The following is a 26,551-nucleotide window of genomic DNA, read 5'->3' as shown; positions in this document are numbered from 1 at the left end:
TTAAAAAATGGGCAAAACAACCTAACATATGCTTCATCAAAGAAGATATATAGATGGCAAAAAAGCTTGAGAAGATGGTTAACATTCCATGTCATTGTGAATGCAAATTCAGACAAGAGTGAGATGTCAGTGCACACCAGCAGCAAGGGGAAAACCTAAACAGCTGACTGCACCAAATGCTGGCAACGTGTAAAGGAACAGGACCTCGCACTCATTGCTGGTACGAAGGGAAAATGGCTCAGCCACTTTGGAAGACAGTTTGGCAGACTGTCACAAAACTAAATATATTCTTACCATATGATCCAGTAATCATACTCCTCGGTATTTACCCAAAAATTTGAAAAATTATGTCCACACAAAAACCTGCTCGTGGATGTTTATAGCAGTTTTATTCATAATTGATAAAACTTGGAATCAACCATGATGTCCTTTGGTAGGAGAATGAATTAAAAAAAAAACTGTGGTACAGCCAGACAATGGAGTATTATTCAGCACTGAAAAGAAATGATCTGGGTTGGAGATGTAGCTCAGTGCTAGAGCTCTTGTCTAGCAAAAGAAAGACCCTGGGTTTGTTCCCCAGCACCATAAATGAATGAGTAAATAAATAAGAAAAAAGAAAAGAAATGAACTGTCAAGCCATGGAAAGACATGGAAGAACCTTAAATGTTCATTAAGTGAAGAGCCAATCTGAAAAGGCTAGTACTACATAATCCCAACTATACAACAGTCTGGAAAAGGCAAAACTCGGAGAATGTGGAAGAATGGTTTGTCAGGAGTTAGGGGACAAAAGGACAGCACAGAAGTTTTTTAGGGCAGCAAAACTACCCTGAATGATACTATGATGGTGGACATGCATCATCATAAATTTGTCCAAACCTGTAGGATGCTTACAGCCTCAAGAGTGAACCTGTGGGCTTTGGGTCATAATGAGGTGTCATTGTAGGCTATGGCTTGTAACCCATGCATTGTTTGGTGGAGGATGTGGATGGTAGGGGAAGCTGTGCACATCAGGGGTAAGGGGAAACTGGAACCTCTCTATACTTTTTGTTCAATTTTGCTGTGAACCTAAAATTGATCTAAAGACATTAAATTCTATTAAAATAGTATATGTTCAATAAACTTGATTTAATGAAAATATTTAATGAACAACTTGACTGTATGTGCAGTGATAAATTGTACATTTGGCAATTCCTAAGCCTCTACACCTTTAGTCATTATTCCAAGACTATAAAAGCTACAATGGAACTTAGCTCTAATATCCTGCTCAGGGAAAAACACCAGGGTCTATTTCCCATCCCCAGGTCAAATGATAAACCAGTATTTTGAGGTCATAGCAGAAGCTCAACCATAGCCAGCTCCAATTAGAGAGGCCACTGTGCACATCCATCATCCTGGAGGAGGGTCACAGAGGCTCTGGAAATCAGAAAGTAGTGTGTCTCCACTGGACGCAACCATGGAAATAGACCAAAGAACTTTCTGTAACCTTGGAAACGAAGCCAGACATATCATTTCAGCACCAAGGGCAGATTCCAAACAGCCGCAATGCTATGGAACGTCAGTCAGTGCCAATGTGGTCACGTGGGCTCTCGGTGCGCACTATTCGTGGGAGGGACGGCAGGAAAGTGCCCAGGAAAAGATCGGTACTTCTGGTGTGAAATTAAAGAAATCAGTGTGGGAGAGGCCTCATGCAAATTGTTTCTCTTCTGAAGCTTAGAAAGGTATTTCCACACCAGTCAGAAAGGCTCTATGCAACCACCGTGAGCTAAAAGACTAAAAGGAAAACAAGCCCGGAGGGAAAAGCATTTTTCTGTGCCTGGAGAGTTCTGAGGATGCTGGAGAATGTCACATGAAAAGATGCTCAGACAGCATACGCAGCAGGGCACGCACTGGAGCTGGGAGCTTCAGATTTGAAAAGAAAACAGGCAACTCCAGCCCCTTGCTGTAGCTCTGCGCAGAACTAAGCTTTCCACCTTGGCTTCTTTGGAAGGATCCAAAAGGTGTTTGGTCTAAACTGCCAACCCGTGCGGAAGCTCTCCCAAAACACTGGATAAACTGTTGTACTGCTTACAGGGACAGCCTTTGCTGTTTGCCCAAACCTCCCATTCCACCTTGAGTTGGTGTTTTAGGATATTTTTGCATATTGTTAGCAAAACCTGCCTCGTCTACTTCCCAAGTCCCGGATCACACCCTCCCTCTGGAACCAAAGAATGAGAATGACCCCTCTCCTCTTGGTGACCTTCAGCAAGTTCCCGCTCTCCTCTGGGCCTCAGTGTAACTGCTGAAATGAAAATGATAGCAGAGCCCACCTATGTGTGTTGGGGGGGGAATGTCAGCTCTGTGCCTGGCTTGTGAACACACTTCATAGATCCTTCTCTTTGACAGTGGCTGATTATCAGACTCCACCCTGACCCCTGACCCCTAACCTCTGACCTCCAGCAGGCTCAACTCCTGCTCTGCCCCAGATCACATGGTGCTCAGTCTAGCAATCTGGCTTTCTGGAATTGCATAACAGAAATACCTTTTTTTTTTTTTAAAGTTTACACATGCCCAACTTTGGCTGTACACCTAGGGAGCATTTGTGGAGACAAGTAAGCCACACATACCAACCGGGCAGTCACAGAGTATATTTGGGGCTCCCTTGGGGGACAGGAGTCCGGCATCTGAGCCTCAAAGCCAGGCCTCCTGGAGACCAGAGCTCAGTCCAGGAGCTGGGAGGTTGCTTAGGAGACAAGGCAGCTCTCACAACTGGGTTATAACAGTAAATAAAATTGCCATCTGTTTAGCTCTTAATATGGGCCAGGCACTGTGCCAAACATTTTACAAGTGTTAGCTATCTTCTTTTTAAAACTGTTTAAATTGTGGAATAAAATACTGTTGGATTAAAGTGTTCAAAACAAATGTACAGTATAATGAACAATCACAAAGAAAATACTTATGTGTAAACTACCTCCTTGGTCAAGAAACAGAAAGACCCCAAGCACAGCAGAGTCCAGGTTTGGGGAAAGGGGTGGTCCCTGTAAGCCTCATGCCCTCCCTCTGGAGGCACCACTGCTCTGACTTTTGTGATAATGTCTCACCTGCCTTTCACTTATAGTCTTCTCAACATGCAGTGTACAATAGAAGCTATAGTTTGTAGTTTTGCTTTGCTTATTTTTGATTCTAAAGTAAAATTAGGTGCTATGCATTATTTACTTTCAACATTGTGCTTATAATATGTATTTACGTCTTTCCCTATAGCATAGTTCACTCCTTCTCAGTGCTGCATCGTACTCCGTGGTGTGATGAATATATCAGGACCTATTTATTCCTTCTACAGTTGATGGATAGATTGCGTTATTTCTAGCATGATGCAATCACAGACAATAAATCGCATATATGCTGTGAATAATCTAGTGTACATGAGAAATCCCTCTTTGATGCCCTTTCCTAAGAGAATTGTTTAGTTGTGCAATGTGCATGTTTTCAGTTCTATTAGATAATGTCAAAGTGTTTTCCAAAACGGTCACCCTCATCTACACTCCTGTTGCTTTACCTCATCAGCAGCTGGCATTGCCAGATTTTGCAAATCTGATGAATGTGAGTAGCATTTAATTGTAGTTTTAATGCTTGGTTTTTGAACCTTAAATATATTAAATTATATTTCCTGCATTCATCTCTGTTTTGCTTCTTTTGCTCTACATTGCTTTTGTGGGATTCATCCATGTGGGTGCTTGTGGATCTCGCTGTATTTCATTTGTTAACGAGGTTGATCATATTTTCATTATTTTGCTATGCAATATCCTCTTTTGTTAAGTGTTCGCTTTTTTTTTTTTGCCTGTTTTTCTGTTGAGTTGGCTGCCTTTTTCTTACTGAAAAACTGTAAGAAACAGTTGAAAAACTGTAGGGAAGTTTTTCAACTTTTAATTCTGGATACCAATTCTCTAGTGGGTTTTGTGTTATGAATTTTTCCCATTCTTATGCAAGTATCTCTTTAATTCTCACAATGTCCCAAAGATATAAACATAAGCATAACTATTAGATGTGTAAGAAAAGAATAATTTTAGAGGAATTCAGTGACTTGCCTAAAGTGCCCAGCTAGTCAGCATCAGGGCTGGGAAGCCCAGTGCTCACCCATCAGCCACTCTGGAATGGAGGCCCCCTGCCCTCTCCTGTGCCTCCTGGTCCTTCAGTCCCCCACCAGCAGTCCTACCAGCGGTTGGCTCTCATCTTCCACTTGGGCACACTTGAGACTTCATTTCCCTCCTCCCCTCGGGCAACCCTGCTTGTGCCCCCGTGCCTCATGCCGTGCCTCACTTGTATTCTCCTCCAACCCCCACAAAGGCCACACCGGCTCCGGGTAACCCTGTCCACCTCACAGGCTCTGTCATGGCCATGGCTCAGGGACTGTCCAGGGGAGTGGGCTATGGGCGGGGTGGCAGAGTCCCTTGGTCAGCGTATCTTGAAAGGGCCACAGGTTGAGCACACCCCAGCTGCTCCCAAAGCTGGTCTCTCTGGAGCTTCACCTTTCAGGGCAAGCCTCACCTGTTCCTTTGACCACTTGTGGTTCCAGCGACGGCAACTCCTCCATCCAGCTCTCCACCCTCTTCCTCATGCCCTGCTCAAGCATCAGCTCCCACTCAGCCCTGGCTAAGCAGCCCTCCAGGGCTGAGCTACTGCTCTCCATGACAAGCCTGCATCTTGTCCAGCCATCACCACCTCCCACCTCACTCCCAAGATAGCCACCCATGCACTCTGCACCGCCACTAACCCTTCTTCCCAGCCCTTTCTCTGCACAGCAGCCACAGAGTCTGTGAGAAATGCCAACCTGGTGGCGCCAGATGGTTTGAAACGTTTCATCATTTCTTCCTTCTCTTGGAATAAAACCAAAGCCTTTAAGATGTACCACCAGGTCCTGTGTGGTTTGGGCCCTGCCTCCCTTTTCATTACTGCCTTGCTCTCTGCTCTCTGCTCTCTGTTCCTGGGTAGTTTGCTCAGTCCTACTGCAATGCAGTGAGTTCTCTCTCAACCACAGGGTCTTCGCATTGGCTGTCAGCACTGCCTAGATGGCCAGCCATCTTCACTATTCCAGAGCTCAGTGGTTTTGGCCTTTTTGACGAGGTCACCTGTTGTACACCTGGTTAATGGTTACTGCAATTGAGGTCAAAATGGTTCATTTAACCAACAAGAAGATATTGTTGTCTCCTATCCATCAGACAGGAAAGGAATAAAATTATTGATAACATCTGGTGTTGTCAAGGCTGCAAGAAAACACGTCCTCTCCTGCACACTGTGTTCAAGTATAGCCTAAATAGAAAATCCGGCAGTATCCACTGCTTATACTGTTCATACCATCAGACACAGCATTTCTGCCTGACTTCAACCTTCAGGAATACACCCCCAGGCTATGTAAAAAGATAATGCGGAGTGATTGTCTCTGTGGCACTGATTACGATAGTGAAAAATGGAAATGACATCCATCTCGACCAATAGGACACTGTCGCACATTCATAGCATGGGAGCATTATTCAGCCATTAAAAATGAAAATGAAACCAACTTCTTTGAATTCATGTGGGAGTATATCCAAAATATTTTAAACTAGAAGAAAGGTCAGAAGGGCATGATCCCATTTTTAATGCTTTTAAACTATACTTTTAAAAAGTTGAAGAAACACAAAAACCTGCTGACAGTGACTGTCTCTGGGGTGGGAGTGTGAGCTCAGGGGGCATTTTTCTTTTCGGTTATATACTCCTGTATTGTTTGATTTTGCTGTTTTATTACTATAAAACAATTTTATAGTCTGGAAAAAAGATACCTACGCAATTAAGCCTGCCTCGTCTCTCTACAGTGCAGTTGGGGAGGTCAGCTGTCTCTGTCCTAGTCACTCTTACTTCCCCAGAGTCATCAGCGCCAGGCGCACCACAGGTGCTCATTGAACATTTATCAGTGGAATGAGTGAATGAGGTGCTTACCACCCAGTGGGCACCCCTTGGCCACCTCCCGCCGTGGTAGCTGGGCCCCGAACTTAAGGTGGCCGTGTGCATCACCTTTCTCAGCAGTCCCTCATACTCTGGGAGCACACTCAGGTTGGCTTCCCCTTCCTCACTCAGGCAAGTAATTGTGTTAAACCCCAAGTCAGGGCCTCACATTTTGTCCTTGTTGAATTTTGTCTTTAGGGTTTTGGGTTTTGGTCACACCAGTCATGGTACTTTCAAGCCCAACCTCTGACTCTAACCAAATACCAGTCCTACCTGCATTATGTCAGCCACACACTGATTAATATGATATATGTTACCTCCAACTTAGTCACAAGAGAGGACCTAGGGCAGACTTGCAGCCTTCCCTGAGAGCCGGCTCTCCACACTGACCTGGAGGAATCCAGCCCTTCTGCTCACGTCTCAGCACCCATCCCACCTCAGGGCCTTTGCACTTGCCACTCGCTGCCCTTGGAGAGCTCTTTCTCCAGGTGGTAACTCCCTCTGGACATTTAGGATTCAGCGCTAAGGATTGCTCATCAGAAAGGCCTTCCGACTACCCATCCAGAGTGATGCCCCCAACACACTTTGCCCAGATTCTTTCTCTTTAAAGCATTTATCAATAACTAACTTGATAGTTACTAAAGTTACGTTACTTGTATTTTTATTTACCTGTTACCTGCACCCCTTCCCTTCCCCAGAGTGGACAATGTCCATGACTCCTGGGCCTTACACATTGCCATACGTATTTCCCGAGTGAATGCATAGACAAGAATTGATTAAATATCCCTGACTCCATCACCCGCATTGCCTTCTCGACCCAGGCTTCCATTTGACCTGCAAGATGGCCTCGGAGCTACTGTAACAAATAACCACAGATTTGGAGGCTTTGAGCAACATAAGTTTATTCTCTGACAGTTCTGGAGGTCAGAAGTCCAACATCGATTTCACTGGGCCAAAATCAAAGTCACACTCTCATCAGAGACTCCAGTGGGAGACTATGCTCCTTGCCTATTTAGCTCCTGATGGCTGCCAGTGCTCCTTGGCTTGTGGCTGTCTTCCATCTTCAAGGTCAGCATCTTCTAATCTTTCTGGGCTCCATTATTATGCCTCCTCTTCTTCTTTGTGTGCCATCATAAAAGCTCCCTCAGCCTCGCTCTTTATGTCAGGTTATATACAATGGCATCATTGTTCAACTGGATAAGGCAGGACCATCTGTCCAACCCAAGACCCTTCATTTAATCCCTCTGCCAAGACTTCGCCATATAGTGCAACATTCATCAGTCTCCGGACTAGGACCCGATATCCTCAGGGGCCACCATTCGGCCTCCTATAGATGTCAGTGACTTTGCGAAATGCCTCTGTAAATTGGAGATATGTCCAGAATTTCTCATGAAGGAGAGCTTGGCAAACACTCCTGGACTGAGGATGTGCACAGATGTCGTGCTCCACTACCACTGTCAACCCAGACCTCAAAACCAGAAAAGAGTGGGGCTATAATTCCTTTAATATAACCAGCTTCCCCGACTCCCAGGCCCTTAAGACTCCCCAGGGGTTGGGGTGATAGGAAGCTCTTCATTGTGGTGGCCATCTGACTTGTGCCAACAGTGCTGGGAGGGCAGCGACTTACCTCACTCGTATTCTCTTCTCTCCTGTCCAGCAGGCTGAGGATGGTTGCACTGGGCCTCAATTAGTTCTTTGGCTTCTGTGATAGTGAATAGGAGGGTAGGGAGAGGGAGACCAAAATTCGTGCATCTTCCCCCAATTGAGGGGACCCCTGGAGCTGTCATATAGAAATGTAGCATCTGGCAGGGGTAGGGGGGTGGGTCCTAAACTCAGTGGGGTCATTCCACAGCAAGAGCTATCTTCAACCCCATCTGTTCCTGAGGTCGCACCCAGGCTGGGTCCCCGAGTCCCCACTGCCCAGCAGCTGGGGAAGTTCCAGAAGCTTGAGTGCAGAGGCAGATGGCCCCATCTCAGCACCATGGAGGTGGTGGCTGTGCTCCCTCCCCCTGTGAACACCCAGAGGCCCACGCAGGTGCAGCAGAGGCCCCAGGAGCAAGCCAGATGCTCAGGCTATGTTTGAAGACAAAGAGAGAGTCTTTGGGTCTCCCATGTGGCTCACCCTGGCCCAGCAGAGTCAGAGCCCAGACGCAAGCTTGCCCACAGTGCTCAGACCTAGAATGGGCTGTGCGTGGGCCTGGCTTGCCCCTGTGACTCTGCCACAAGACCGGAAGCACCATTCCCAGAAACACTGTTGGTTTTGGGGAGCTACAACAGGCTGTGGTTTTCTTTTTTTCCCCCTCCCTCCTTCTCTCCCTTACGTATTTCTTTAATTTGATTATGTCTTAAGACTCTTGAGTTGGTGTCACTGTTCTTTTTTTTTTTTTTTTGAGAACACATCAGTGCAATTATAAGGCATATCAATGGGACAATATGATTCACTCTGCACCAAATCTAAACAAACTGGTCCCTTCCAGCTCCCATGATGGCTGTCCACAAAGCGAGGCACCCACATTTTGTGGCTGAGAAAAATGCATGTCACCAGTTCTTACTTGCACTGACTTCTCTGTGGATTTGCAAAGTGACTAAACCTCTTCCAAGACATTTCCTGGACCAGAGAAATAGAAACAAAACCTCATTCATCTATGATGCCCATGCCATCAAGCATGGAATAGGAGCTCAAGGTGTTTGAGAGCATCATATGAGAAAGCTTCACAGGTTAATTTTGATGAAAACCTGGTCCTAGGGCTGGTAGAGTGGCTCAGGTGGTAAGAGTGCCTGCCTAGCAAGTGTGAGGCCCTGAGTTCAAACCCCAGAACCACAAAATAAAATAGAAAACCTGGTCCTTTAAGAAAACATAACTCCATAAAGGAAAGGGCTCTGAATCCACACATCCACATGCACACACAGAAATCTACTATAAATAAAGTTAAAAGACAAATAGCAACTTAAAAATAAACCCTGTAAGCTATAAAGAGTCGTTTTATTTAATATATAAATAGCTTTTACTATTCAATGAGAAAAAGATGAACACTCCAACAGAAAAGTAGGCAATTTATATTAAAAAAACCAAAAAACAAAGATACCACTGAAAATAACCAGATGAAATTCTTTCCCCAGACTGAAAGATGAAAAAGAATGGTAGATACCACACAGATGAAGTCATGGGGAAATGGGAATTCTCACACACTCCAGAGATGTGTGCAATTACTTGCATCTATAGTAAAGCATCTTATACAAATCAACATAGATGTGAAAAAAAGATTTAGCTATACAAAACTTCCATCACAGCATTGTTAATAATTTATTTAAAAATCAAAACTTAAATGCACACAGTTGAGGATTAAATGTATTATATATTAAGTACAAACATTCACTATAATCTTACGTGGTCATTAAAAGTGATAATTAAAGAGTGATTATATTGATAAATCTAAATTAACTGTGTTATTATACAGTTCTAAATACATAGTATTAGGTAGTATGTTTATATCCATATCTACATATGTAGATATGAAATGCCACTCCAAGTGGCTTGGTTTGCAGGATGGAGATCTAAAACTGTATAAATATATGACAGATAGATACATAATGTGTAAATAGCAATACCTAGATATATATGCATATAAATCATAATACTAACACTTATTCCTAGGTTTATGATCACTTTTACTTATGACTTTTTCCTTCAGAATTTTTTTGCAATGATTGCTTCATGCAAGGGAAAAAATACAAGCATTTCCAAAAGACAGTGTGCAGGTGTGGGCAAAGACCCTGGAAGCTGGGAACATCCTTTTTGTCACCGAGGATTCACAGACTAAACAAAAAAGTCCAAGGAGCATCACTTACAATTAGAGTAACCATACAATTTATCATCCAAACCAGGACACTTCTGAGTCTGAAATGAAAGCTATTAATAATTTTGCTGGTATGACCAGTGCTGCCTGGCACTCCTCAGCAACCCAGCCATTTGGTCAGCCTAATTAAAGTGAAAGTTCTGCCTGCCCTGTCTCTGAAATAACCAGTGTGAGGTGTCAGATCTTCCCATTACTACAACTGGGTGTAGTTTCTAAACATCCCAATCAAATGGCTAAAGAATCTTAAAAAGTTCATCTTTGTCACCTTATTAGCTTATTTGGATCAATAGAACCCTAATTTTAAAGACCTGTTCTTCTTTTTTTTTTTTTTTCATTCATATGTGCATACAAGGCTTGGGTCATTTCTCCCCCCTGCCCCCACCCCCTCCCTTACCACCCACTCCCCCCCTCCCTCTCCCACCACCCCCTCACTACCTAGCAGAAACTATTTTGCCCTTATTTCTAATTTTGTTGTAGAGAGAGTATAAGCAATAATAGGAAGGAACAAGTGTTTTTGCTGGTTGAGATAAAGATAGCTATACAGGGAGTTGACTCACATTAATTTCCTGTGTGTGTGTGTTACCTTCTAGGTTAATTCTTCTTGAACTAACCTTTTCTCTAGTACCTGTTCCCCTTTTCCTATTGGCCTCAGTTGCTTTTAAGGTATCTGCTTTAGTTTCTCTGTGTTGAGGGCAACAAATGCTAGCTAATTTTTTAGGTGTCTTACCTATCTTCACCCCTCCCTTGTGTGCTCTCACTTTTATCATGTGCTCAAAGTCCAATCCCATTGTTGTGTTTGCCCTTGATCTAATGTCCACATATGAGGGAGAACATACGATTTTTGATCTTTTGGGCCAGACTAACCTCACTCAGAATGATGTTCTCCAATTCCATCCATTTACCAGTGATGCATAAAATTCATGGCTGCATAAAATTCCATTGTGTAGAGATACCACATTTTCTTAATCCATTCGTCAGTGGTGGGGCATCTTGGCTGTTTCCATAACTTGGCTATTGTGAATAGTGCTGCAATAAACATGGGTGTGCCGGTGCCTCTGGAGTAACCTGTGTCACAGTCTTTTGGGTATATCCCCAAGAGTGGTATTGCTGGATCAAATGGTAGATCAATGTTTAGCTTTTTAAGTAGCCTCCAAATTTTTTTCCAGAGTGGTTGTACTAGTTTACATTCCCACCAACAGTGTAAGAGGGTTCCTTTTTCCCTGCATCCTCGCCAACACCTGTTGTTCGTGGTGTTGCTAATGATGGCTAGTCTAACAGGGGTGAGGTGGAATCTTAGTGTGGTTTTATTTTGCATTTCCTTTATTGCTAGAGATGGTGAGCATTTTTTCATGTTTTTTGGCCATTTGAATTTCTTCTTTTGAGAAAGTTCTGTTTAGTTCACTTGCCCATTTCTTTATTGGTTCATTAGTTTTAGGAGAATTTAGTTTTTTAAGTTCCCTATATATTCTGGTTATCAGTCCTTTGTCTGATGTGTAGCTGGCAAATATGTTCTCCCACTCTGTGGGTGTTCTCTTCAGTTTAGAGACCATTTCTTTTCATGAACAGAAGCTTTTTAGTTTTATGAGGTCCCATTTATCTATGCTATCTCTTAGTTGCTGTGCTGCTGGGGTTTCATTGAGAAAGTTCTTACCTATACCTACTAACTCCAGAGTATTTCCTACTCTTTCCTGTATCAACTTTAGAGTTTGTGGTCTGATATTAAGATCCTTGATCCATTTTGAGTTAATCTTGGTATAGGGTGATATACATGGATCTAGTTTCAGTTTTTTGCAGACTGCTAACCAGTTTTCCCAGCAGTTTTTGTTGAAGAGGCTGCTTTTTCTCCATCATATATTTTTAGCTCCTTTGTCAAAGACAAGTTGGTTATAGTTGTGTGGCTTCATATCTGGGTCCTCTATTCTGTTCCACTGGTCTTCATGTCTGTTTTTGTGCCAGTACCATGCTGTTTTTATCGTTATTGCTTTGTAATATAGTTTGAAGTCAGGTATCGTGATACCTCCTGCATTGTTCTTTTGACTGAGTATTGCCTTGGCTATTCCTGGCTTCCTGTGTTTCCATGTAAATTTCACGGTAGATTTTTCAATCTCTTTAATGAATGTCATTGGAATTTTGATGGGAATTGCATTAAACATGTAGATTACTTTTGGGAGTATAGACATTTTTACTATGTTGATTCTACCAATCCATGAGCATGGGAGATCTCTCCACTTTCTATAGTCTTCCTCAATCTCTTTCTTCAGAAGTTTATAGTTTTCCTTGTAGAGGTCTTTCACATCTTTTGTTAGGTTTACACCTAGGTATTTGATTTTTTTTTTGAGGCAATTGTAAATGGAATTGTTTTCATACACTCTTTTTCAGTTTGCTCAGTTAGTGTATAGAAATGCTAATGATTTTTCTATGTTGATTTTATATCCTGCTACCTTGCTATAGCTATTGGTGATGTTTAGAAGCTTCTGAGTAGTTTTTTGGGTCTTTAAGGTATAGGATCATGTAGTCCGCAAACAGGGATATTTTGACAGTTTCTTTACCTATTTGGATTCCTTTTATTCCTTCTTCTGGCCTAATTGTTCTGGCTAGGAATTCCAGTACTATGTTGAATAGGAGTGGAGATAGTGGGCATCCTTGTCTGGTTCCTGATTTTAGAGAGAATGGTTTCAGTTTTTCTCCGTTAAGTATAATGCTGGCTGTAGGTTCATCATATATAGCTTTTATAATGTTGAGGTACTTTCCTTCTATTCCTAGTTTTCTTAGAGCTTTTATCATGAAATGGTGTTGGATCTTATCAAAGGCTTTTTCTGCATCTATTGAGATGATCAAGTGGTTTTTGTCTTTGCTTCTGTTAATGTGGTTTATTACATTTATTGATTTTCATATGTTGAACCACCCCTGCATCTCTGGGATGGTTTTTTTTTTGTTTTGTTTTTTGGTGGCACTGGGGTTTGAACTCAGGGATTTACACTTGCTAGGCAGGTGCTCTACCACTTGAGCCACTCCACCAGGCCTGCATCCCTGGGATGAAGCCTACTTGGTCATGGTGAATAATCTTTTTGATGTATTGTTGAATTCGGTTTGCCATTATTTTGTTGAGGATTTTTGCGTCAATGTTCATTAAGGAGATTGGCCTATAGTTCTCCTTTTAGGAGGTGTCTTTGCCTGGTTTTGGGATAAGTGTAATACTGGCTTCATAAAATGTGTTTGGCAGTTTTCCTTCCCTTTCTATTTCATGGAACAGTTTAAGGAGGGTTGGTATCAGTTCTTCTTTAAAGGTAAAGAGCTGTTCTTGATAAAAAGTATTTATCAGGGAATATAGCGTTTGACAGCTGTTATCTCACACTGTAGACTGTAATCTTGGAAACACTGTGTTACTGTCTTAAACTCCTCTCGATTTTATACTCCCCCATCCCAGGACTTACCTGTGGTCCACTAAGGGTTTTGCTTTGGGGAACTGTTATCTCCATGACAGGCACTAACTTAAGATGCCCACAGCCCCATCCATCTACTTGCACTGGGTCACTCTGCCCACCAGCTGTTTATATCCTCTTAGCCTGTCAGCCAGCTCAGGTTTCTCTCTCCCAAGTCATAGCTGCCCACCATGGCTACCTGTCCTGCTCAGCATCCTGTGGCATTTATTATCTTCACATCAGATTAGCACATGCTCACAGGCTAGCCTCTTCTCCATTTTTTGATTGCATGTACAGCTACCTCAACCTAAATGTTGAGCTACTAAGAGAAACAGCTGCTCTCAGTCCATACCACCAGGCACCTGGCATGTGGCCAGGTAAGGCTAAATCTTTCAACCTATCCTTGTTTTTCTTTTTTAATGGTACTGGAGTTTGAATGCAGGGCATAGAGCTTGCTAGGCAGGTAGCTTTACCACTTGACACACAACTCTAGTCCTTTGTGCTCTGGTTATTTTTGAGATAGGGTCTTGCTTTTTGCCCAGGCTGGTCTGGACCTTGATCCTGCTATTTATGCTTCCCAAGATAGCTGGGATGACAGTGTACACCATCATGCCCAGCCTTTTCTATTGAAATGGGAGCTTTCAAACTTTTTGCCTGGGCTGGCCTGGAACCAAGATCCTCCTAATTTCTGTTTCCAATAGCTAGATTATAGACGTGAGCCACCAGTGCCCAGCATCTGCCAATCTCTCTTATTCTGATTATAAAATGAGGGTTGTAATTGCTTTATATACTCCACCCCAACCCAGGTGGGGAAACTACTAGGGATAATAGAAAAATTGTCTTATTTAATGCCATTTCTTAAATGCAAGGATATTTTCATAAATGGAAAAAATGAAGATCTTACTGGAAGCAATCGCCAAGGCGTTTCTCCTCCAAACACCATGAGTGGACTCACCCCAAGGATTCGGACCAAAGTCAGAACACAGCATTGGGAGGCAGTGACCCATGTGCTAAAGAGGGCTGCATCGGCACAAAGGCTAAAAGCTTGGACGGGCTATGTCAACACTTGCAATGCTATGGATCCCACCTTACAACACAGTTTTACATGCATTTTGCTTCTCTGAGTATCAAAAGAGCCCTCGTGGAGCTCATCAGCTGATCAATTCTCCAACATTTACCATCCTCCACCCCCTCCTCTACCCACCTAAGAGTCCAGCACCTGCCATTACTTGGCATTGATCACAGCCTGAACAACACACATTGCTCAATCAATCCTGGGTCAATCTATAATTGAAACGATACTCTTTGCACCTCCCCACTGCCAAGTTTATTAAACCGATACACATGTCAATGTCTCTTTCTCCTAGCCAAGCTTAGGGTGGCTTAAGCCCCAGCTGAGGTGTAAACACCAAAATTAGACACCAAAGCCTTTGTCTTCATTTTTCATGCAGGAGGGACTTCTTGGGAAATCTGCTGACTCAAGTGCATTCCTGGTAACCTGCATCACTCCACGAGGCAGGTTAACGTGCAATCACACCATGGTCAGCAAGGGAGGGCAAGACCTCTTCAAGCAAAGAGTAGACCTCCCAATTGAGCTGGTCGCACATAGAAAGAGTTGTCAATATCGCCACTTCTTCTGCTGGTGCACCTAGCCCCATTGTTAGCATGACAAAAAGCACACCTTCTTCAAGAAACTTTGTACCAACCTGTTAGAAAATAGCCCCTATATTCCTGATTTTGTAAGAATAAGCCACTTCACCCTATCTGCCAGGCAAATCAGCACAATATGTCTGTGATGTCTGTGATATGAATAGTAATCCCTTAGAAGTGGCACAGTTGTGCAGTGCACAATTTATGCAGCAGTTCTAGCCAGGTGTTTGATAACTTGGGAATATAAGAAACCAGCTACTCCAGAGATGCAGGATCAAAGGCCAGGCCAGCCTAGGGCAAAAACACAAGATGCTATCAGAAAAAATAACTAAAGCTAAAAAGAGTTGTGGGCGTGGCTCAAGTGGTACAGCACTTGCTTTGCAGGTGTGAGGCCCTGAGTTCAAACCCTAGTACTGCCAAAAAAGAAAAAGAAGGAAGGAAGGAAGGAAATGAAGGAATAAGGGAGCGGGGGAGGGAGGGAGGGAGGGAGGAGCTGGTGCCTTGTTTGCCCTCCCCTGTGAGCCTCAATTTCACCACCTGAAAGCTGGGAATAATAAGAGCTATCTGGCATGGACGTCTTGGCCCTAATGAGCCATCCCTCCCACTGGAGGAGAAAGGCACCATTCTGTAAAAGATGCAGACAAGAAGAGGCTACAGAACATGCTTGTCACATAGTAACTACATTCACAAGTAGAGAGCTCACATTCTCCTTGATTCCACAAATGTCATTTATCCACTCACATATTTGGGTCTTCAAATACTGAAAGTGAAAAGGCCTTGGGTTTTTCTAGTAGCAATGCTGGGTCTCACCCCGCTCTTGCTAGGATTCTGTGTGATCGGAGAAGCCGCAGTAGCAAAGCATTTGACAAGGGTGAGCCATCCAGGACCTGAAAATGAGAGGAGGAAAACCTGGTATTACCTCGCCTTTCGTGGGGTTCTCCACCTCACCGCCATCTGCACGGACAGGATAAGCCTTTGCTGAGGGACGCTGTCCGTGGATCTCACTGCGGGATGCTCGCCTGCCTTCCACGCGCTGACGTCAGCAGTACCCTCACGCGCGCAGGACAACCAAGCTTGTCTCCAAGCTGCCACACAGCCTCTGGGGAGGGGAGGGATGGCAAACTGGCCCTGGGTGAGCAACATGGCCCACGCGGGAGCTGAAGTGCCTGGGCCCCGAGTCGCTCTTGAAGGAGCAAGCTGACCTCCAAGCAAAGGACACCTGGACCTTAAGCTCCGCTGTGACCTTAAAGATTCCAGGCTTCTGTTTCCTGTCACTTAAGTAAAACCCAAACCCTGGCAGGACACCCTGCTTTGGGAAGTACTGAAGTGAGGAAAAGCTATCAAGAAGAGCTGGTGGCTGCCTGAGGCCTCACAGCCTGGTTTCCACCTTCCTGGGTACACGGCCACCTCAGAGGTCCTCCAACTTCTCCCTTCCCTTGAATAATGGTGCTGTCACCACATGGTGCTGGCATGAAGAAAAAGGAGACACTTCCAGCCTTCTTACTGTGGCTCCCATGTAAGAGCAAAGCCTTAACTATGGCCAGGCCATTTCATTAAAAGTTTGGGTCAAGTAAAAGAAATGACAACACAGAACAACGGGATACTGATTCAAAGGACTCAGAGCCACACCAAGAACCTCCCAGACAGGTCCCCTCTCTGCTGCTGCCCGGCCTGGCCCTTAGCCTCAGAGTCGGTCCACCTGCCTCTCTCCTCTCCCTAAGGAGACCTCCAGCCCTGTCCTCTCTTGGAGGCCTGAGGGTTCAAGCTACCAACCCAGGCCTACTTCTCTCCTCCAGCCTTCACGCTCCTGGCACCATATTCTCCCTCCGGGGATGACTGACAGACTGGAGTGGTCAAATCAGTCGGCAGAATTCCAGCCACCACCCACAGGGGTTGGCATTTTTAGAAACTCAGGAGACAATGGATTTCCCAAGTTTGAGGTGCTCGGTTTCAGAAATTGCCTCGAGGGAAGCTTCATTAAGATCCAAACTGGAGGACTGAAGGAGTGGCTCAGGTGGTAGAGCGCCCACCTAGCAAGTATGAGGCCTTAAGTTCAGACTCCAGTTATCACCAAAAGAAAGAAGAAAAGACAAAGAAAAAAGATCCAAGCTGGTTGTGGCCAGTGGGCCCAACTTCCTGACTTTGTGGTACCATTGGGCACAAAGAGAAGCTGGATTTTCAGCAATCTTCCTGACAGGGCAGATCTCTATTGTGAGATGTCCTGTGACAAATCCTGAACACTGTCACATGTAACACACTGCTCAGGACTAACAACCACAGTTTTGGAGCTAGAATTTTCTGAATCCATGATGGGACAGAACATTTTTTTCCTAATAGACAGGAAAGCATATTTTAAAACAAGAATAATTAAGACAGTGTGGAATTGGTACAGGGAAAAACCAGCTCAAACAACGGAACGGAGAAGAGAGCTCGTGACATCCTGTGTATACATCCTGTGAGTAGCAGGTCTGTGACAGGGAGAGACAGCTCAGTGTGCGGATGCAGGTGACGGGACACTGGAGAAAGAGCCAAAGTTAACTTTTTATCTCACAAAACCTGGAGATCTAAAGGTAAAACAAAAACCATGAAGCATAAAGAGAAAATATCTTTTGACTGTGAGGAACAGGAAGTCTTTGTAAGCAAAATACAAAGTGAAAGGTCTCAAGGAAAGTCTGACACATCCCACTGCATCCAAATTGGAGGAAAACGTGTATGGAAAAGATGCCATAAATAAGATTAATAAAAGAAAAACAACAAGCTGGAAAATGACACGGTTTTCAAACAAAAGACCTAAATCTAGGATGTATGGAAGATTCCTAAGAATCAACACAGAGATTTAAAAATACCAATAATGGGTCATCAAAAGATATAACAATTTACAGAGTGAGGAAGACATTCAAAAACACCCTAGAAACAAGACAAATACAAATTAAATAAGATACGCTTTACTCATAACATTGGCAAAAGTTAACATGTTTCAGAATGTTGAACACTAGGGTGTGAAGGAAAGGGCACCCCAGTGCTAGTGGGTGTATAAATTCATCAGCTACTTTATAAGACAATTTGGCAGAACAATTACAATAGAAAATGCACACACCCAGCAGTTCTACTCTCACGTGTGCCCACAAAGCATTTTAAGTTTTTAATAAGACTATAAACTTAAAAGTCCATCAATAAGATAACAGACAAATAGACTCTAGATCATGCTGTGGAATACTATGCAGAAGTTAAAAAGAATAAGGCATTCCACATGTAATGACATTGTGTATATGAAAAAACAAAAGTTGAACAATATCCACAAAATGAAATTATTCACATTTTACAGACACACACACACACACACACATACACACTGCAGTATTATCTACAGTTAAGGTAGTAAATACAGAAAATGGCATGAAAAAATGCCTTTGCAGCTGGGTGCTTGTGGCTCAAGCCACAAAAAACCGCCTTAGGACCTAGAGACAGGTGAGTGACCATGTTAGAAGAAAACATTCAGAGGGAATTTCCCCAATCTCTATTGTTTTACTACCTCAAGAGGAAGACCTGGTCCTGTATGATTTTTAGAATTCAATATTAAGTTTCTTTTGCAAAAGAAAAGAAATTTTCCTAGGACACCAATATTTGGAAGACCCCATTCTGCTTACTAGTGAGATAACTTGATACCATCATACAAAGACAGCTTTGTCCCCAACCAGATAGACTTTGCAGATCCTGTGCATAAGAAAAGGTCTAACAGTCTGTCCTGCAAGAAGGGATATTACCCTACCGTGATGTGCATGTCAAGGTGAAGTTTGGGGCAGAAATTTCAGACAGAGGTCTCTACATCATTGCCACAGGGCAGCAGCTCTGTGCAAAGGGAAGGGAAGCGCTTCAGCTTCCTTTCTGAGCAAAAGAATGTCTATCAGAAGCTACGACATGTGCCACTCCTGGCATGAGAGTACCACCTGCTTCCAACTGGCAGCTGCTGTCTACAGTCCTAACATATCATCACTAAAGAAATAATCACAGGAAACATGTATGTGGCCTGCCACATACCAGGCCTTGTGTGGGGGCTCTATACCCAGCCTCTCACCCAATCCTCACAAGAATCTCAAGAGAGGAACCTTAGCACCCATTTAACAGATGAAGAAACTGAGGTTCAGATGGATTAAGGAAGGATTTCAAGCAAGGGCCCAAAAGGTGACTGCAATTTACAACTGCAATCTCAAACCTGCTTCCTGGTCTCCGCCCTGCACTGCCTCCCCAACTACATTAAATGGCGAGTTTGCTGGACTAGGTGGGCTTTACTACGATTAATATGTGCACACTAATGCTAAATTTATTTATATTTAGGTAAAAGACCAGAGGCTCCCACTCTTCCTGTCGAACCCTTGTGAACAGGCAGAGGCTGAGAATGGGGCTGAATCTGCCACATTTGGGGAACAGGGAGGCCTCTGCCTCCTGGCACATCAGAGTGGTTCCAGGGAGCCCCAGAGACCACAGTCAGAGACGACTCTGCAGGGAGTGAGACTCCCATTGCAGCTTTCTGCCCCAGCCAGAGTGGAAAGTTTTTGTAGTTTTATTTATTAACACAGTCCATGTTTGTCCAGACCTGCACATGGCTGGGGCCCTGGTGCAGTCGGTCAGCAAAGACCTGGAACTCCTCTCTTTCCCACTCCTGCTGCTACTGGGGTCTTTTATCCCAGTCCTGTTTCCAATCCATCTGCATAGGAGGGGCAGGGAAGAGGCGGGAAGATGTCTGGCAAGCAAGGTAGAAGGCACACCTGCCCTCCAGATGCCACAGCTTTTAGAAAGAGCAACAACTTATGCAACAAATTTCCCCCAAATTACAACTCTCAGGGAGAGTGGGTTAGGGAAATAAATCTAGAGAGAAGAGTGGCAGATGGGATAGATGGATTCAATTAAGGCAAAGAACATCAAACAATCCTGCGGACACCTCATTTTAACAGAACATGTCACTTTCTCCTCACTGTCTCCAGGTAACTCCCAATGGCAGTCTAGGCAGGAAGTAAGGTGTACACACAGCGCCTGAACCCCAGCGGGCCTTTCATGTCCTCAGTGACAGCTAAGGGTCCCTTTCTCTTCTATGCCACACTGTGGTGAGGCAGCACGTGACTCCGACTGCTGAATGCAGGATACGCATTAGAGGCACATTTCCACAGAACCAAGTGCTGTTCAGGTTAAATAGGCATTTTCCATCGTCATCTCTGTAGAACGTATTTCTTTATTTGGTCCATGGGACAGTTTCCTTTTTAATCAAAATCTGTCATTTTGTTAAGATAATAAAACAATGAAAATATTTATATCCCCTTTGTCTTCCTAAACATTAGTCATGAGGGGAAGAGGTGTTATGCCTCTGCTAGATCATTTATCCCACAAACATATTTACGGGCTTTCAATCACTGTTTTGAAGGTCACTTCATTCCTAATAAGAATGTATGAATGTCTTCTTACCTCTGACTGTATTTGCAACCATTTACTACCAAATGGAATTCAGATTTGCAATAAGTTTGCCATCTACCTGGTTGATATGAGTATAAATCTACACATAATAGTATACATGCACCGTGTTGACCCAACTGACCTCAATTTTCATCCAAAGTCAAGTGTAAATGTCTAGTTGTTTGATGAGCGATGTTTTCTTTATTCTCTAGCTCCCAGCTATGCAATTTAGTTGACAGCCGTGTTATTCAACCAAGTTATGGTGGACAAAGGAAGGGGTTTATAATTTCACATTATGATAATATTGATACTATAATCTCTATAGTCAGTGGAGAAACTGGAATGTTGGAAACTCTGCAACAGCAACAGGACATCATTCCAACTGCAACTATATATATATATATTCACTTTACCAATTAAACACGGCAATGCATCAAAGACGACTCTCTCTCTCTCTCTCTCTCTCTCTCTCTTTCTCTCTCTCTCTCCCGTGGTACCAGACCAGGGTTTGAACTCAAGAGTCTCATGCTTGCTAGACACATGTTCTACCTCTTAAGTCACTCCACCAGTTCCAAGACTTCTTTTGTAGAGATGAAAATCACCATTGGATTTCTTCCCTTACTTTACTATGCTACAAAGTAAAATCCACCCAGCTAGAAGAATGTTTAGGCTGTCATACCATCTTCAGGCCTAGGTACTAGACTCCACTTGAAAGAATGCAAGGAAGCACACTAATGTCAAAATATGAAGCCAATGACTTGTACCTCTGTAACAGAGGGTCTGTGACTTCTAATGCTGAGCCAATGCATCATTTTCAGTGATTTACAGTGGCTCCCAGGAGAGAAGACAATTCTGTAGGCTAAAGTCACTGATTCCCAAAATGGCCTTACTCACATGGCTATTGGCAGAACTCAGCTCTTCAATGCCTGTTGGACCAAGAACCTGAGGCTCTCACTGGCCAGAGGCTTCCCTCACACAGACACAAGAAACAGAGGTTCCTTGTCACATGGACCTCTCCACCTAGCAGCTCACAACTCAAAGGGGAGCAGTGGGCTTCCTTTAGAGCAAGCCAGGGAGTGCAAGAGAGAACAAGCAAAACAGAAGCCACATTCTTTTTGTAACCTAATGCCAGAAATGACATCCCATTGCTTTTGCTATATTGTTTGCTGAAAGGAAGTCACCAGGTCCAGCCTGCACTAAAGGAGTGGGGATCGGGCAAGGGCATGAATGCCAGGAGGTAGTGATCACCAGGGCGGCGCCCTCTTAGAGACTGCCTGCATCTTCCATGCATGCACAACAATAAATGAACAAACACCAACACAGACCATAAAAGAAGAAAAACAGGAAGCAGAAGAGACTCACTTTCTAGAGCTCCTCCACTGGCACACCCCCACAAAGTTCAGCCTTTCAGCTCTTCATACCATGAATATTACAGCATTACTTTTTAAAGCAGCCTTCATATGCCAAAATGTCCTGGATGCTACAGCCAGAATAATCTCTCTAAGTCACACTCTAAACTTACCTTTCCAGTGCAGAAAGCCCTCAGTGGCTCCCTATTTCAGACAAAATCCAGATTTTCAGCCACCGTTCAGTGCATAATTTGCCCCAGGCCTGGCTCCCCTAACCCATCGTCCCCCTAGCCCCCAATTGAAACTCACCATTCCAGGTAAACTGTGCTCAACCCCCAAACCCAGGCTTATGCTCAGCTAGAAGCCTCTGCTGACATCAAAGTTCCCCCTTCCTTAGCAAGACCAGCTCTCACCTTCCCATTATAAATCCTTCTCAATTTCCAAATGTAAAGCAGATTCCATTTGCTCTGTGACACATTTTCTGATCACTCCTAAACCTCCTCCTACGAATCAGCAGAGCCCTGGGAGGCCACAACACTCACTGCAATGGCTCATCGCTCTGTGTGTCATGTCTCCCCAAGAAGTTGGTAAGTTTCCTGCCTTCCTTCTTCCAGACCACCAGACTACAACTCTGTGAGAGCCAGGATGGGTGTCACTTGTCTTCCCCTCCTGAGGGCGGCTAGTCCATGGGAGGCAATAGTGGTTAAAAAAGACGTTAGATGGAAGGCTGCATGGATGGACAGACGGATGGATGGAAATGTCAAGAACAGTGTCCAGCATATCATGAGGGTGATGAATGATAAATATTTGTTAACCCCACCAATCTTTAAGGTGGGAATTCTCCATTCTCCTAGCTACATGGAAACCCCTACGAAGAGAGCAGTGGGAATGGGATTTGTCCCCATATATTGTCACAAACAGTACGGTGAAATGAGCACAAACACGATGAAGGAGGATGAAGGTCCTCCTTCATCGCCCATCCTAACACTGGCTTTGAGCTACAGGGTACCAAGTGCCAGGGTGTTAGACGGCACAGCCAGGGTAGAATTCAGGATAAAGCAACTTCAAGTTAATGCTTCAGCTACGGGGCAAATGAACACTTGGGAAACAGCAATAGTGAGAATTTAAGGGTGCTGGGGAAATAGAGGAAAAATTATTGATTACGGGGTAGGTGTGTCTACATATTTTAAGTCATTACTAGTTAAAAAAAAATTAGAGATGACAGAAGACCTTTTAAGGCCTTTGTTACCTACCCTAGAGACAGGAGGGAAATCTCAAAACACCAAACGTCCAAAATCCAGAGTGAACCTAGCGATCCCTTCCTTTCGAGCTGATCAGGGCAGTTAACCTCACGTGATTTCCCCCAGAAATCCACCTTCTGGCTGTGGGATGCTGCGCTGTCCCGGGCCACCGCCTTTTCCCCGCAGGGCGAGGCGCGGGCATCGCCTTCCGCGCGCGGTGGGTTCGCTCTCCAGCCCGGCGGATTCCGGGCAAAGTCCCCGCAGGGCCGGGTTCTGCCAGCCCGCCACACGCTCGCGCAGGATCTGCCCAGACTGAACCTCGAGTTTTGCAAGCGCGCTGAGATGGGAAGGTAGCTCCTGTCGCCCCCCACTCACCTGCTGTTTAGAACCACTTCCATCTACCCATTGCTTTCAGCTCCTATAGGCATCCGCGGAATCTCCCGGGTCCAAGGTCCACCAGGAGAGGAAAAAGGGTGAAGGGGGTGATGGCTGGGAGACGAGGTCCCAAAGCCCCCTCCCTGGCCTGGGGGTAAGCGGTGCAAACCTGTTCGGCTCCGCCCCACTAAGTTGCCGGGATTCCCCACGGGGGGTACCTGGCCGTGGGAGACAGAACCCCGGGGAGGGAGGGACACGGTGCATGCGAAACTTTGGGTGCTCCAGCTGCAACTCTGCGGGAAAGAGGAGCTCTCCTTCGACCCCGAGTCCGGGCCGGTTGTTCCGGCCTGACCTCGGGAGCCGAGGCAGGCGAGGGTGGTGGCGGCAGCATCTCCGCCCTGGCGGCTGCAGGCTCCGGACTCCGGACTCCGGACTCCGGGCTCCGGGCTCCGGGCTCCGGGTTCCGGCTCCGGCTCCGGCTCGCTGGCTGGCTCAGCGGCACGGCCCCTCCCCTGGCTTGCGTTCGGCGGGCGCGGGCGGCAGGCGCCTCTATGGCGCCCCCAGCGGCCGCGCGCCGCAAGCACAGCCGAGCCGAGTCCGGCCGGGCGCCGAGCGGCGGCCCCTCCTCCTCCCTCCTCCGCCTCCCTCCCTCCCTCCCCCTTTCAGAACATTCAATGTCGGAACGTTCCGAAGATGACGTCGGAGCGTTCTCGAATCCCGTGTCTCTCGGCTGCTGCTGCCGAAGGAACAGGGAAAAAGCAACAAGAAGGAAGAGCAATGGCGACACTGGATCGCAAAGTGCCCAGTCCGGAGGCGTTTCTGGGCAAACCCTGGTCCTCCTGGATCGACGCCGCCAAATTACACTGCTCCGACAGTAAGAACCCCACCGCCTCCTCCTCCTTTTATTATCCTGTAACCTTTCCATTCACCTAGAGCCACTGGGAAAAAGTGTGTGTGTGAGAGAGAGAGTGGCCCCCGGTGTCCTCCATGCTTCTCCCTCTCTCTAAATAAATACACACAGAGACAGATCATCAGTGCACAGAGAGAGGCCCGGCTGCCAGGGCTGTCTGTCTGTCTGTCTGTCTGTGCCCGGCTCCCCGTGGCAGCCTGCGGGGTGGGCTTTCGCAGCCCCACGCTGTTATCTGTTTAAAAGGCTACTCTGTTGCTGCTTGCATAGTTTTTTTTTTTTTTTTTTTTTTTGGTACCTATCTGGGCCAGGTAGATGGAAACCCAGACTTGGGTAGAAAATGTTGCATTGTCAATTTTTGAAAGATTTTCATTTACAGTATTTATATCGATCTGTTTGCAAATAAACACTCTCCCTCCCCCCTTGACTTTGGCTTTTCCCCCCCTTTTTTCCTCATTTTCTTTTTTCCTTTTCTTTTTCATCTGCAGATGTAGATTTAGAAGAGGCTGGAAAAGAGGGTGGAAAAAGCAGGGAGGTTATGAGGCTTAATAAAGAAGGTAAGTGGAGCTACTGGCGTTTTAGTGTTAGCATGTGTGGCAGAATCTTCACAGGATTTGGAATATAATGTGAATTGTTCTGCTGGGTACAGAGTGACTAAGGCTTGTCAAAAATTGAGCACACCCAGGTGACTGCTTCATGTTAACTTCTTTCAAAGTATAAATACAACTGGTGGGGGGGGCGGGGGGAGAAGTTTACTGCACTTCAGTCGGCATCCAGGCGACAACCTCCTGATGCATAGCTACCATTCTCCTTTGGAACATCATTGGCCATGGGGGGGGGTGAGATCCTTTTGATGAGGAATGGGGCTCCTTTCATAAGCATTCAGGCCTTCCTTGTGGATAGGCGCCCAACAGTTTTCATGAAGCCCACGTGATCAACAGCCACTTTTCCATTCTCCACTGAAAACCATGGTACGGGGCAAAGCTTTGCAGCAAGGGACCTTTGGACCACTTGGTGTTCCATCGCAGATTGTTATGGGGTGACCAGGGGGGCATCTGTGTGTAGAGCCAGTCCCTCCCCTCACCCTCCCAGCAGTCCATCCCACCATCTCTATTTTCCCAGCATGGAAATATGGTGCCTGAAATGGGACACAGATCATCCCAGATCTGGACATTGAGAGTGAAACCACAGCCTGCTGGAGCTGGGCATGGAACACACATGGTTGTCATAAATAAATCATATACTGGTCATGTTTGCAAGCCTGCAATATGTAACTCTGGCCCATGACTTCAAACAGAGCAACTTGGGAGGCCACTTTCTGCTGAATGAATGGGTGGGTTCATTTGAATGCACTGAAGTCTTGTGGACATAAGTGACTGAAATTGGGGGTGGGAGGAAGGGGCACAAGAGGTTGGTGAAGGTGTTAAAAAAAAAAAAAGGTCAGACATAACTAGGCCACAGGAGCCTTGCTCATCCAAAATGAATGGGGAAAAGTCCATTAGACTTCAAAGAATGGTCTTCCCTCATGAAAGGGGATGTCTCCCTAAAAGGCACCTGATGTTTGCTTGGAAGGATGGAAAAAGATGGAACTTAGTTTGCAGATTGACACCTAAGACAGTTGGATTTCTGTGCCCAATTATTTCCTGACCATCCAGTGAGGGGAGAATTTGTGCTTCCAAAAAAATAACGTGGAGGTTAAAATGCGTGCATATTCAAGGATGGCTCTCTAGCATAGTGTTTCTGCTAATGAAGCACTTTGGGAACAAAACATTACTCTAAAGATGTTTGCCTCTAAATGTCTTCGTGTGATCTTGACATGTGTATTTAGGATGCACGTGGGAACAATGTCAAGTGGACTTCTTACAAGTGGCAGCTTATTTGTGCTAAATGTCCATGTGTGTCAGCAGTGGGAAGAATCCCCAGAGGTTGTTTTTCTTCACAGACAAACTCTTGAGATGTTTAAAGGCTTATAGGATGGAGTTATCAGATCCGGGCAGTGTTTCCAAGAAAGGTGATGAGATCGTGAAAACCTTTGAGCTAAAGTTCAGCAAAGGTCACTGTGTGGCACAGGATTGGCACCTTGCAGGTCTGTCTGAGTGGTGGATTGTGACTATGATATACAAAATTCATATTCTTTCCCTTCCTCCCCCCACTTCTATTTCAAAAGATTCTTGTTCTCAGATTCACTTTGCCTCATGAGAAATGGACTCTTTTAAGGAAAAAATGAAAAGCTGTCTTTTCCTCAGAAGTCAGAAATGGTACACCCTACTTATTACATCCTTTGTCCTGTAAAGGTACAAAGATTGAGCTCCTAATTATATACATTTGCGTTGAGGACCCCCACTGTTCA

At 45.0% G+C, this 26,551-nt stretch overlaps 1 protein-coding gene and 1 long non-coding RNA gene across 12 annotated transcripts in view; one reads left to right on the top strand and one right to left on the bottom strand.

The window, feature by feature from the left end:
* Positions 1 to 5,678: 5,678 nt before the first annotated feature.
* On the bottom strand, positions 5,679 to 23,755 carry LOC109695370 (uncharacterized). Of its 2 annotated transcripts, XR_012445196.1 has the most exons (4): positions 23,295 to 23,755; positions 15,626 to 15,771; positions 7,583 to 7,657; positions 5,679 to 7,423 (listed from the first exon to the last, which is right to left on the bottom strand). It is a non-coding gene; the product is annotated as an uncharacterized lncRNA (long non-coding RNA). The 2 variants fall into 2 exon arrangements; XR_012445195.1 differs by lacking the exons at positions 5,679 to 7,423; positions 7,583 to 7,657 and adding an exon at positions 11,537 to 15,175.
* Positions 23,057 to 26,551, top strand: part of Atxn7l1 (ataxin 7 like 1) — a 214,775-nt gene continuing 211,280 nt past the window's right edge. For 3 of the 10 annotated variants that reach the window (XM_074064958.1, XM_074064957.1, XM_020177825.2), the window contains exons 1-3: positions 23,063 to 23,269; positions 23,961 to 24,168; positions 24,690 to 24,758. In XM_074064958.1, coding sequence (XP_073921059.1) covers positions 23,988 to 24,168; positions 24,690 to 24,758 — 250 coding nt within the window. In that variant the 5' untranslated portion in view covers positions 23,063 to 23,269; positions 23,961 to 23,987. Of the gene's footprint in view, positions 23,270 to 23,960; positions 24,169 to 24,689; positions 24,759 to 26,551 lie in introns of all 10 variants that reach the window. The other 7 variants (XM_020177826.2, XM_020177824.2, XM_020177834.2 and 4 more) reach the window with 5 other exon arrangements.

This window comes from Castor canadensis, chromosome 2 (assembly GCF_047511655.1).
Source record: "Castor canadensis chromosome 2, mCasCan1.hap1v2, whole genome shotgun sequence".
NCBI lineage: Eukaryota > Metazoa > Chordata > Mammalia > Rodentia > Castoridae > Castor > Castor canadensis.
This window is presented reverse-complemented; position numbering and strand designations above follow the sequence as displayed.